This window comes from Elephas maximus, chromosome 5, assembly GCF_024166365.1.
Source record: "Elephas maximus indicus isolate mEleMax1 chromosome 5, mEleMax1 primary haplotype, whole genome shotgun sequence".
Classification (NCBI taxonomy): Eukaryota; Metazoa; Chordata; class Mammalia; order Proboscidea; family Elephantidae; genus Elephas; species Elephas maximus.
The window spans coordinates 68409817-68423254 of NC_064823.1; the positions used below are offsets into that span (position 1 = coordinate 68409817).

At 40.4% G+C, this 13438-nt stretch overlaps 1 protein-coding gene across 7 annotated transcripts in view; it reads right to left on the minus strand.

The window, feature by feature from the left end:
* The window catches only part of AFF1 (ALF transcription elongation factor 1), a 227247-nt gene that overhangs the window by 107464 nt on the left and 106345 nt on the right, over window positions 1-13438 (minus strand). For all 7 annotated transcript variants that reach the window (XM_049885769.1, XM_049885768.1, XM_049885770.1 and 4 more), the window contains 2 exons: window positions 3337-3457; window positions 2024-2941 (listed from right to left, as the gene is read on the minus strand). In XM_049885769.1, coding sequence (XP_049741726.1) covers window positions 2024-2941; window positions 3337-3457 — 1039 coding nt within the window. The remainder of the gene's footprint in view (window positions 1-2023; window positions 2942-3336; window positions 3458-13438) is intronic.

A 13438-nucleotide genomic window follows, 5' to 3' on the forward strand; every position in this document is an offset into this window, starting at 1 on the left:
AGACAGGCAGATTAAAAGTATACATCCACTCAAGTTGTTAATACAGATGCATTTGTACCAAGAAAACCCCATCCTCCAATCACCAAATCTGTGGAGAATTTCATTCGTTTACAAGGCCCACTCCTCAGAAATTAAGCAAGGACTGTCTTCTAATATATCTGTGTTTGAACTACGTATGTTAAATCTGAGGGACTTTAAAATTCTGGAAAAATTTTGATTCAGTTTATCTTTATTTTTCCCTAGGAAGCAAAAAGTTAATCAGGATTATCTCCCTTGAAGCTGGGAAACCTATTGGCATAATTTACATAGGTTTGCCATTTTAATGCTGACATTTGATAGCTTTATTCAGTTTTCTCTAATTGTTTCAAGTCTGTAGGCTGATCTCCACCCTAGACTATAGTATCTCCCGGGACAGGTACCAAGGCCTCTCTGTCATCCCAACCAGCATTTAAGCATATCTTTGGACATTTGGTTGGCAACAGAAACACTTGCCAACCTGTCTCAAAACTGTTTGAAAGCAATTTAGTTTTTTTGTTTTTAGGCTTTTTGTTTAAAGAATGTTACATCGTTCCCTTTCTGCTTTTTAAATTGGGAAAACACAATAGATCCTATTTGATAAATAAACCAAAGAAAACCCCATGCGTTCTTTGTTCTCTGGATTATAAGGAAGGCTGACTGACCTTTTTGAGAGGGAGATCTAATTTTATTCCATTTTGCCTTCACATCTAGTTCTGTACCCCTAGGTCCTGTCACAATATAAAATGTTCAATAAATGGTTCGTTGAGCTGAATCTTTGTAAACTGGGGTCAAAGGTGGACTTCTGCCATTATGGTCATTTCTAGCATTTGCTTTACTCCCCCCCCCCCCCGCCCCCATCCTTCCTCAGCCTCCAAGCCAAGTTCTATTCTGAAGACACCCAGAAGCACTTGAACTCAAGAAGTGGCCTAGAACAGAACCCAACCTCTTCTAAACCCAAAGCTGATACCACAAAGGAGATTTTCCTCCTGAAAGGGTTATCTTTCCAGCTAAGGATCCTTAAGTTTTTTGTTGTTTTCTTTTAACCTCAAGGAATTCTACCTTCTGGCATTAAGTAAGGCTGATTCTTGGTAGACACACAGCTTTGAGCAATGATCTACAAATTAGAATGTTTATGCAATACAGGTAAGATTCCACTGACTTCACACTGGCATATAAACTGAAAAAATCACTTTGCTCTACTCTTAATTTTGGAGTAACTGAAAACTAATTAAAAGTTTAGTGATAGATATTTGCTCTGATTCTCTTCATTCAAACATAGTACTGTCATTTATCAACTGAGTAGAAAAATGAATTTTTTCTTTGTTTAAAAAATACATTTTTGGTTACTTTAAAAATCCATATAAAGTAACATTCTATATTATATTTGTGACTCACTCTCAAATGAGATGTCACCATAGGCCTACTCTTCTTTTTCAGGTGGTAAGTAAAAAATACTAGAACAGAACTTTAAGTTTCCTACAACTTGCAGGGAATAAATCTTTAAAAAATAAAAATAAAAGGCTTTGCCTTTAATATTTTGACATCTTTACTTTTTTTTATTGTTTTAGATCTCAGTAAAACTAGTTGGAGTGAAGAAAAAATTAATCCAAAACCCTTTTTTCTTTGCACCGTTAAAGTTTTCCCCGAAAACAGAGACAGCACAAAACCCTCCTGAAACTTTCCAGTGATAAAAATATCTTGACTGAGGTGTGAGTTACACAGGTATAGACACTTTCCAAAGCACACAAAACTTTACTCTTAAAATCTGTTTTAGTATGTATAAATTATGGCACCATTTTTTTAATTTTAAATATTTCTGCAAAACGTATTTCAGTATCTGCCATCTGTAGTCCCTCCCACCTGAGTGTTTCATAGGTTAACAGGATCCTAAACCCAAAAACAAACTCCTTTACCCAAAAGCCACTGGCCTCCTCATCCTCCAGACACTTCCATCTCAAATCTATCTTTAAATTGGAATTTGCCCAAGACATGAAATTCCACTCACCTCAACTGACTGAGAAGGCATTTTCAGCTTGGTGAGCTTGGCTTTGGCAGGCACTTTTAAATCTGTTTTTTCAAAAGTCTGTTGACGGTAGTCCTCCGGCAGTGGTTTCAGTTCAGGAGACTCACTAGGAGCCTGATCTTGACCATCCATGGGCCGGACATAAGCTGTGGGCTTCTGCTGCATTGCGACACTTTTTGAGGGGAGGGAAGGTGGGGGAAATGTCTGAGAAGGTGGCTGGGGAGGGGCTACCCCAAGGTTGGCAAGTGCCACCAAACTGTCTTGAGGGGTCTCTTTATCATGGACCTTCACTGCTAGGTCCTTGGGAGATTTGGCCGGGCAATAGCCTTTATTGTTACTGTTACTGCTGTGAACTTTGTTGCTTCCTTGTGTCCTGGGAAGAGTTTGCTGGTTGGAATGTATAGGTGACAAAGGGAGTACTGGAGATGGCAAAGAGGAGAGTAAGGGAGAAAGTTCCCTCTCTGGAGCTGAGTCTGTCATCGAAGTACAATGGTCTCCATCAGCTCTGTGGTCACCTTTTTTGTGATGACTAGTGCCATACCTCTCCTGACCAAGGCGATCTTGGGTCAGATGCTGGCTGTCTGGTGGGCCATAGCTTTTAGCATGGAGACTTGGTTCCATTCTTGGCTGTGCCATCTTTGGATTGTGGCTAATGTTACCAACAGGAAGTGGTCCAGAGGCAGGAGTGTTAATGGGCTGGTGATGAACACTAGTGTGTAAAGAGTGGGGTGGAATGCTGCTCCCCTTTTCAGGAAATAAAGGATATCTTGGCTTTCCCAACCTATTTTCAGAAGCATCAAAGCGATGAGGATGGGACTTGGTACTAAGAAACTCCTTCACTTCTTCATAATTTCCCAGCATGTTCTGTATTCGACTGGATAGCTCATCGCCTTTTTCTGTCTGAAAAAAATTAAAGTAAATCAAAGACAGAGTTAGATACTGAAGAAAAAATGAAAGAAAACAACCATTTAATAAACCATGTTACATAATACCATTTTAAGAAACCCACAAAATGTAATGTGTAGCATATAAAATTTAGGGTGCAGTTTTAATTCCATTCCCCTACTGAGAACTCTGTCATCACATTACTATATTTTAGAGACGAACATTACAAAAAAAACCCACAAACTATGACTGATTCTAACTATGTTCAGAGAACTTTTCATACTTTATTTCATACACAATCCTTAGGATAAGTTATCTTCTTTTCAGTTAGGACCCTGTTAAGTCCTTTTCATCAGAGAGTTAAATATCGTGATAAATCAGACTTCCATCTTCTAACATACAATAAATACCTTGTAGGGCTCTCCAAAAAGGGGAATCTTTTCAGGAAATGCCTCCTTCTCTTGGTGAGCTTCCTGGTTGCGTCTTTCCTTGTCTCTAATTCGAAGCAGGTTTCTGTCTTCATTGTACAAGCTATTTCAGATACCGCAAAAGAACAAAAACAATAAAATGTATCGGTATCCAAGTTTGTTGTGCATATATATGTACGTATGTGGAGGGAGGTGAGGATAGGTCCAGGAGGAAGTGATGACAAGGGATACGAGTTAATGGAGGCCTAAGTTCCTTAGCCCACTCCTAGATTGAGGCCTCTCAGTTAACTGGCTGTGATCCTCCAGCGTGGGGTCCCAGCTCCTGAAACCTGCACTGGGGCCATCATGGCTCAGGGCTAACTCCAAAATGAACAGTCTTTTATAGACAGTGGTGGAACTCAGATACAAGTAATGGTATTTTCATGTCAGTTTGCAAAATATGGGGTAGAGGTAGAAGCTTTTCATCTGAAAGAGTCAGCAGGATGTGAACCTTAAGAAGGTTGTTTTCCTGGATCAGTATCGTACATTTTGAAAGATTAAAATCAAAAGGCTTATTTCATAATTAAAAGATTACCAGACACCCAAAACAGCACTTACTTTATTCACAACCTACTTTACTGGGAGTGTCTTGGCATGTAAATCCGAAGAGATGATTTTTCTCATTTCAAATATCAAGGATGGGAAAACACAATTTTAGATGTCAGCTCTACCACTGAGAAGTCTTATAATCTGATTACCCTACTCAACCACATAAAAATGTATCCTAAATCATTAACCCTAGTACCAAAGAGGTTAAAATGCATTCACTGAGAAACAAAATTAAAGAGATGGAAACCACAAAGAGTGAAACTTTAGCTAGCATTAAGCCTAAAGGCAGCTTAAGGGGGCTCGCCCAGCCCCCAAGACAATACATAAAATAGAAAACTAATAAAAATAAAAACTATAAAAATACTTTTGTCCCCACAGAGTTGCTTCTATGGGGATCTACTGAATCTTTTTTCCCTAATTATCATTTCAATAGAATAATAATCGCCTAGCTAAGACTATACGTACCTTTAGATGGTCTAGACCTCAAGTCAAACACTCGTCCCCATTTCCTGGCCTCTTTGCTCTCATGAAAACCGGTTGCTGTCCAGTTGATTCCGACTCATGGGAGCCCCATGTGTGTCAAAGTAGAACTGTGTTCCACAGGGTTTTCAATGGCTGATTTTTCAGAAATAGATCAACAAGCCTTTCTTTCAAGGCTCTTCTGGGGGGCCCAAACCTTCAACCTTTGGGTTAACAGTTGAGTGAGTTAATGGTCTGCACCACCCAGGGACTCAGCATTCTACTATTTCCTCTGGCAGGAGTCTACTGGTCTTCCTGCCTTTCCCACATCCTGTCCCTATAATTCAGGATTTTCATGGAAAGAAATCTGATTTAAGGCTTGTTGTTTTAAAGTAACAAGTTGTTATGCATTGAACTGTGTTCCCTAAAAATATGGATTTAAGTCCTAAACCCTGTACCTGCAACATGACCATCAGGAAAAAAGGGAGTTTGTTTTGTTATGTTAAAGAGGCCATAACAGAGTAGGGAAAGTCCAAACATAATTACTTCTGAGTTATAAAAAGAGCAGAACAGGCACAGAGACACAGGAGGAAGACAAACATCAAGGGACACCAAGAACCTCAGGGGGCTATGGCCAAGGAAAGACCTCCCCTAGAGCCACACCCTGAATTTGGACTTCCAGCCTCCTGAACTGTAGAGAAAATACATTTCTGTTCTTTAAAGCCAGAATGATAATTTTTGTTATAGCAGCACTAAGTAACTAATGATTCTTTGATGATTACTGCTGCAGAATAAACTCAAAAATACTTACTTTGGCATTAAATTCCTGCATAATCTGGCACAGATCTACTCTAGAAACTATTCCACTGTCTCCACGCCAGGGGCCACATGCATTCTACATATGAATTGATCATGTTCATTCCGCAAGCATGCCCTCTGAGGCCTAAGTCCCTTAGCCCACTTCTAGATTGAAGCCTCTCAGTTAACTGGCTGGGATCCTCCTGCGTGGGGTCCTGGCTCCGGAAACCTGGGAATTTACTCTGCACTGTGGCCAACATGGCTCAGGACTGACTCCAAAATGAACAGCCTCTTGCTCCCCACCCTCCCACCCCAGAACCTCCCTTACTGAAATCTGATTCTTCTGGACCCAGCTTACCTTTGAACTATGATTCCCTTGCAAACCAACTCCCATGTTTCAATGACACCAGACTATTTTCCCACTCCTCAGAGATCTCCTGGACACTGGATGCTTTTATTCCAATCACACAAATTTCTTTTGCTTCTCACTCAATTACACACTCACATATCCAATTTTCAGCTACGAGCAAATCTCGAGTGATTCAAATGTCACCTGCTCTAAAGGTTTCCTCACAGCCACCAAACATTACACAACATATCAATTACTAGTAATCCATCTCCCAGAATGTAAACTCCATCACAATAGAACCTCTCATATTTATATCTCTTCTTGCACTAAAGCATAGTACTTTGCATAGAAGCTAATCATTGAATATTTTTTACAATAAAAAAAAGCCGCTATGCTTACAATGTATTTTAAAAACACACATGGTTTTTTTTTTTTTTTTTTTAACTTACTCATAACTTTTTCATCATTTACCATTTCCAGTCTTTCCAACCTAAACGTGGGGTCGGTGGGGCACGCAAGCTAAGCTACCTGGCTGAATTCACTAGGATTTGGTGGAGAATTATCCACCTAGACCGTTGTATCATGAACTTTTCCTGCTGTCGTTAGGTGCCGTCACATCGGTCTGGACTCACAGAACAAAACACCCGCCCAATCACTCCTGTGCCAACCTCACGAGCTAATGAACTTTTCCTAGATGATGCGTATTTCAATACCAGGCTTTAATAGAACTTTTATATTTACAAAATGAATAATTTATGCTAGTCAACATACTGAAAAAGCTGACATAAAATTAAGTGAGAAACTGGCTGCAGAAACGTCTTTAAGAGTGTCTAAACCTCAAAGTTGCAGAGAGTTTAGATTTACTGCTGCTTGGCAGTAGCACGATGGCCTTGATAGGCATTCAAAAATTCCCTTTAAAATATTTTATGATTTTGGTAATTCCTCTTGTTGGTTCAAAAAATCATATAACATTAGCATATAACCATAGAAGCCAAGTAAGAGGGGTGATCAGGAAATAACTTTTTTTTCCCCTTCAAATGTCCTTTACAGTCACTTGGAGTCATTTTGCACAGGGAATTGATGGGGCATTCAACTGTCTTCTGAGTAACCTGAACCACTAAGCCCTGATTTAGGAAATAATATTGGAATCATTATTCCCTATCCCTGAGCAGAGAAATGTGACCCAGTCAGAGCTGGACTCACAAGGATACATCAACTGGGCCCTGAGGTACAAAGACAATAACTAAGATAATCATGGAAAATATCTTTTACGGAATCTTTCACATAAACCAATCAAACAGAACACAAGAGACTTTCCACTCTTCTCTTTTACTATCAGAATTTAGTGAATGGAGAATTTGTTGGACCAATGAAGACCCTCCTGACTGTCTTACTGAAACCGGTGCCAATGATTGCTAAGAAGGACAATTCAAAATGTAGGATCACAGTTTCCACCCAATCTGTGAAAAGGTTAAGCTTTCAAGTGGTTCTGTCCATTTCATAATCTTCATACTGGTCATTCTGTAACATCCCTTGGATTTGGGCAAACATGGCTCTAGAAGTATGTTTGTCAGTTTTCCCACTTTTGCTTTTTCTATAATATTCTTTGGATTCAGAGGGACATGGCTGTGGCAGCATGCTTGTCCGTTTTCCCACTTCTGCTTATTCTGTAATATCTCCTGGGATCCAGGCAGGCATGGCTCTTGGCAGCACCGTTGTCCACTTACTGCTTTTGCCTTTTTGAATATATGCCGAATAAAACATTCTTTTTGCGTTACTGAACTTTTTGAGTTTTTTCCCTACAAGAGCTCCAAGCTGTTATTAAAATGTACAGGACATGTGCATACACTGCAGCAGTCAAAACAGGCTGATGGATGGGGTGTGCACAGACAGAAGGGGAAGCAGGGGCTTACCAAGGGCATCTGCTTCGCTATTCTCATCACTAAGGAAGTTCTCCCCTTCCTGATGCTGCTCGTTTCAACAGTAAAGTCCCCATGGTTTTACACCAACAGGCTTTGGTTCTGCTTTATAAGGCAGAGTTCTGCCCACTTCGGAATAATTGCTACCTTTGTCTCAGAAAAGGGAACCCCCAAATAACAAGCAGCACCAGAATTCTCAATCCTGGATTGAAAAAGTAAGGGTGTGAACAACCATACCTCAACCATAGCATTCGCTTAATTTTCCTGTAAATTCCACACACCCATTTATCTTTACAAAAAAGTTTCACTACTTTAAAATTACTAAAATATCTATCCATCAGCTCAGTTTTATCTCAGCATGTTAGGTTTTACCACAGATTTTCATCTCAAAGTAATGAAAACTGCTACAAAAATAATGAGGAGAACCCAATTAGACATTCTCTTAAGAAAACTGCTAACACTGTCTTATTTATTGCGGCATGCTTCTAAAATCAAAGTGCCTCCCACATGGGGGAAATCCCATTAAATCATGAATTCTGGTTAATTAAGTTTTACTTCATTAGCTTAAAAAAATATAAAAACCTACACCAAGATTTTATTGGCATACATATGCAATACTATACCAATTCTGGAACAAACTTGGAATGTTTTCTTTTTAATTTACCATCACCCTTAAACTAGAAAGTCTTGTAAGTAGGGAAGTAAGGAAAGACATCATGGATATCATTGTTTGGATGAGTTTTACCAGGTCTAGCCTTTGAGAGAGAAACTCACTCTCACCCAAGACACTGTACCTCTGTTAGGCAACTCCCTCTTGGGTCTCACCAGTATCCTCAGAAAAGGGACAGGAAGCTACTGCCTGCCTTTCCCAGGAGTACAGACAACACGCCCAGAGGGCTGGTTCTTCAGGCTTGTCTGCTTTAATGAGGCTTTGCTAGTAGTACTTACTGGGTAGCTTTCTGGTTTATTTATTTGGCTTTAACTTACTGCAATTTTGCAAGCGATGGTTTTTAAAAAGTTTCCGGGCAAAATTTTCCAGGAGTATTTTCTCTTTCTTGGTTCCATTTTGAAATTAAAACTCAAAAAAAAAAACTCAAAAACACAATTCATAGCATGAGTAAACCTTTGTTCAGCCTATACACATCATTGTTTTTAAACCAAAACGAGAGCAAGGAGGGATGGATAGAAGAATTTTTATGTGAGGATTTTAGGAAGCAGCCAACCTCCTACATGTTGACTATTGATTTACACAATTAAAGGTGGCATTTTTTTTCTCCTATGCTGAGAAAAAAATCTCCCATACACACACACACACACAGGAAAACCCATCCCAACATCTTGACCTTGTCAGACTTTCTCTTTGTTCGACACAGAATATCCTGAGTTCCAAGTTCTCCTTCACTGATTTCTACACAGCACTTTGCATTAGATAAGAATCACCTGGAGGGCTTGTTAAAATGTACAGCGCCAGGACCTACCCCCAGAGTTCCAGTAAGTCTGAGGCAGAGCCTGAAATCTGCAAATTTAACAGATTTCCAAGTGGTTCTGAGGGGTACACTGAGCACATTTCTTTGGGACTGTACGGACCACAAGCAGCTTACCAAGAGACGAGATGACCTCAGCTGCGCAGCTAATGACTACAGGCAATTCCTAAATCTATCCTGTACAGTTAGGTATGGTTTGTATCTAGTGTCAGTCAAATGTTTGTCTTAGTATATAGTATACAGTGTACCTTTCTCTACATAGAAAACATTAAAGAAACATTTCCAGATACGCTAAAACATCTTTAACATAACAATACGGTAATAACAGTAATACTTTGATGCATGTGCAAAGCAGCACTCATTTGTTATTACAAACCACTGTATGTACCTCAAGTTTTTAACATAATAGCTTTATGGGGTAGTTTAAAACTATCAGTTGTACATAAGTTGGATAACCCAGGGACTACCTGTACTACCAACCACTTTCCCACTGTTGTCAAGTCAATTTTGACTCACCGTGACCCAGTGCGTTTACACACGTTACACAATAGAACTGCCTCATAGGGTTTCCTTGGCTGTAATCTTTATGGAAGCAGATCACCAGGCCTTTCTTTTTGCTCCACCACTGGGTAGGTGTGAACCACAAAACTTTAGGTTAGTAGTCAAGGCAAACTGCTAGTGCCACCTAGGGACCTTAGCATCTTATGTAATCAACACTCACTTAGGCAGATCACATCCCTCTCCCTATTTAAGTTTCACAACAACTCTGTGAGAGAGGGATTAACCCCACTTTCCAGGTGGAGAGAAAAAAAAAGGTGAAGAGCTTAAATAACTTGCTAATAATTTGCTAATAAAAGATGTTCTTGTTGTATGCCATCGAGTTCTTTTTCCGACTCATGGTGACTCCATGTGTTAAGAGTAGAACTGCCCCATAGGGTTTCTAGGCTATAATCTTTATGCAGGCAGATAGCCCGGTCTTTGCTGGGGAGCCTCTGGGTGGGTTCAAACCACTAACGTTTCCGTTAAGATCCTAGAGGCTTAACCGTTGAAAATTCAAATACTGGTCTGCTTGCCACCAAAGCCTGTATTCTTAATCACAGATCTGCCAGCAAAGCTTTCAGGCTGTGTTAAAATAAGGCAACGACCACGTGGGCATACTAAAGTATTGTTACCCTAGAATTACTCACGATTCCTTTGTCTCAAAAAGGTACACAGCGACAAATCAGATATTATCCCTGCCAGTAGATCAAGTCCAAAACCATAAAACATATTTTTGGTTAAATTTAGCCACAGGGGTCTGTCCTTGACTAAGGACCTAACAGAGGGCCCTTTGAGAGACAGAGAGAGAGCTGACAGCATGAATTTGTTCTTCAAATCTTAAGAACTGTACAAGTCTTATTTTAGAGACCTTAAATTTACAAACTTGTTTGAGGTTACCATCTAGATTCACAAGTCATCTCTAACGTGCTAAGAGACTCTTCACGTTAATTTCTTTCAAGGACAGACTATAAATAAACACAAAGCTAAGTAGTCATTAAAGACCCAATAACGGGCTCCACTCCCATTAACTTTTCACTGGCTGACCTAGGCCGTGTTCCTGGGGGCCTCAGCGCCAGCCCAGGAGTCCACCTGGAGAGAAACAACATGCAGTCACATGGTGATCCAAAGCAGCTGACTGCCTTCAAAAGCAAGTCCACGTGCAAAGGGAGGGTACAAAGTCTGGCCATCCTGCAGACATCCACACATTAGACCAAAAGTCTGCAAAAAATATTTTTAGGTAGGGAATACCACGACTTTCAGTAGCCAAGTTCTTGCTTTTGGAGCATATACAGTCCACTGTCTGTGAGGTTCAACACCAATGCATCAGAGAGGTGTCTATAGAATGTATCAAACCACCTCCTCCACCCCATTCTTACTTTTAAGTGAACAATGAGAAAAGACTGTTTGGAGAAACCACAGGCTTCAGTTGCCAGTGCCTGGTCGGAGAGCAGTCACGTGTGAAAACTCATCCTGCAGAACGGACTGAGGTGGTCTGTGCTACAGATGTTTGCACCCAAAGAACTCAACTGTTCTACCTCAGCACAGGAGCCTGAGTGAAGCACTGAAACTCTAACACACGACAGCATGCTCTTTTGGAGAGGTGGTGAAGCTCCTGAGGAATTCAGAGCTGCTCATTCTGCCTCTGCATACTGTCATGTAGTCAGCCCCATGCTGGGGCCTGTCAGGGCACATTTATTCCACTTTTCAAACCCTTCTTCTTGTGGGCTATGGGCGGATGTGTTAAACAGTGTAATAAAATGACAGAAATCACAACTCTGTAAGGATTGGTGAGAGTGACTACCTCCCCCACCCCTTTCCTTTTTCCCTTGCCCCCCAAAAAAGGAAATACAATGTGAAAGGAGGAAAAAACAGTAATAAAAAGGTCTAAGTTGGGCTTGAGACACAGGGCAGTGTGCCGGCTCTGGTATCATCTGGCTGTAAGCACCTTCTTCCAGGCAGGGACCCATGGGCCCCGCTGCTAAACTAGGTTAGTCACGCAGGATCGCTGAATGCCACTCAACGCTCCCATGACAACTCGCAGCCCCAGGGGCTGACTGTGCACAGCTGACTACCCATTCATCACCCTTGACTGGCAACTTCACACAGGCCTTCCTCTGGTAGATGTAGCCAAACCTCTCTAGAACTCACGTTTAAAATTTTAATTCTCCCTTGGAGGACAGAGTGTGACTTTTCCTATGTATCTTAGTAGGCGTGGAAGAAACGTTTGGCGGGAAGGAAAGGGAAAATCTTAATAGCAACAATGTATGTTAATTGTGGAAAAGATCAAGTCTTCTTACTATTCTGGAAGCACTATGCGGTTTTGATTCGAACACGCAAAGGATGGAGCAAAAAGGAAAACTCAGAAGTAAGACTGCTCACAAAAGCTGGGCAACCCTAGTTTAAAGAAATGGTAATTTATACATACATACACACACACACACAGAGTGACAAAGTGACAGGGCAAAAGAGCAGGAGGCTTGGATTCTTCCTAAATCTGCAAGTGGCTTTTTTATTTTGGAAGCCACCATTAACCTTTTAAGTCTGTCTCCTGTCTCTCTGTTTCTACCTTTCTCTATTCCTACCTTCTAACCTTTAGGAGGAAACCCTGGTGGCCAGTGGTTAGGAGCTACAGCTATTAACCAAAAGGTCGGCAGTTTGAATCCAACAAGCACTCCCTGGAATCCCTATGGGGCAGTTCTACTCTGTCCTGTGGGGCAGCTATGAGTCGGAATCGACTCAACGGCAGTGAGTTTTGGGGTTTAACCTCTAGGAAACATTTTCCACATCTTGCCTCTAGGAAATAAGTCAACATACTTCAAAGTACAGTATTAGTTTTGTCATTAAATTGTATCAATCCTAACTATAACTTAAATATGAGAAATCAAAGTGGCTCCATGTTCAAAGGCAGAATAAATGGTGCTTCAGAAAATGAGAAATGTTTTTCTCCCTCACTTCATGCATGCAAAAGGCTTTTTATCATAAAATAACTTAGCTAAATTTTCCAAGGTTTACTCTCAGTACCATCCCCATTGGCTAACACGCACAAAACCAAAGAAAAAATTAGAAACTTAATCCTAAAACAAAAAAATCTTACAATCCAATTTTATATGAAAAATAAACATCAGCCAAGTGAAATGGCAACATTATGCCAGTTGTTTTCCTGGATGGGCCCCCAGGAGATCATCTCGAGGTAATAGTTTTCACTGCTACCTACTTCTGTTTGCCACAAAAGGCTCAGTCTTATTGTAATACTTTAAAAAACAGTTTCGTGTGGCCCTTTTTTTTTTTTTTCCAAAATTACATCAACCTTGAAAACACCTGCCCACATAACTTCTTACCAACTCATTCTCCTCTGAGAGGGTAATACATGATAGCAAAATTTACATCCCCCTTATCCATCATAAATTCTCAAATATTATCTCCATACTTCCATATAAAAGCATACTGCAAGTTGAGACAGACTCTACCTGTGCAAACCTGAATAAAAAGTAAGTCATCTCAACTCTAATGAGAACGATTGTGCTAATTTACCTTTCAAAATGGATCTGCCAGACATTTCTGCATATGTGTTAATGTATGGCAAAGGTCTGCAAGGACACACAATCCCAAAATCTACCAGGAAGCAGATCAGGGAGGAGCTGGTAGTGGTGGTTTAGGGAGCCTTTTGCCTTATCTGTCTCAACATTCTTTTCACAAGAAAGTATTTATTTACTATTTGTGTAGTTAAAAGTTCTCATTAAAAACAAATGAAATAAACTCATGTACATATAGCAACATTAAGATCCCCACAAATCTACTGCCATTTAGTCAACTGCAACTCAGTAAGACAGAGTAGAACTACCCCATAGGGTTTTCCAAGGCTGAAATCTTTACGGGCACAGATTGCCACATCTTCCTCCCGTGGAACAGCTGGTGGGGTTGAACTACTGGCCTTTTGGTTAGCAGCT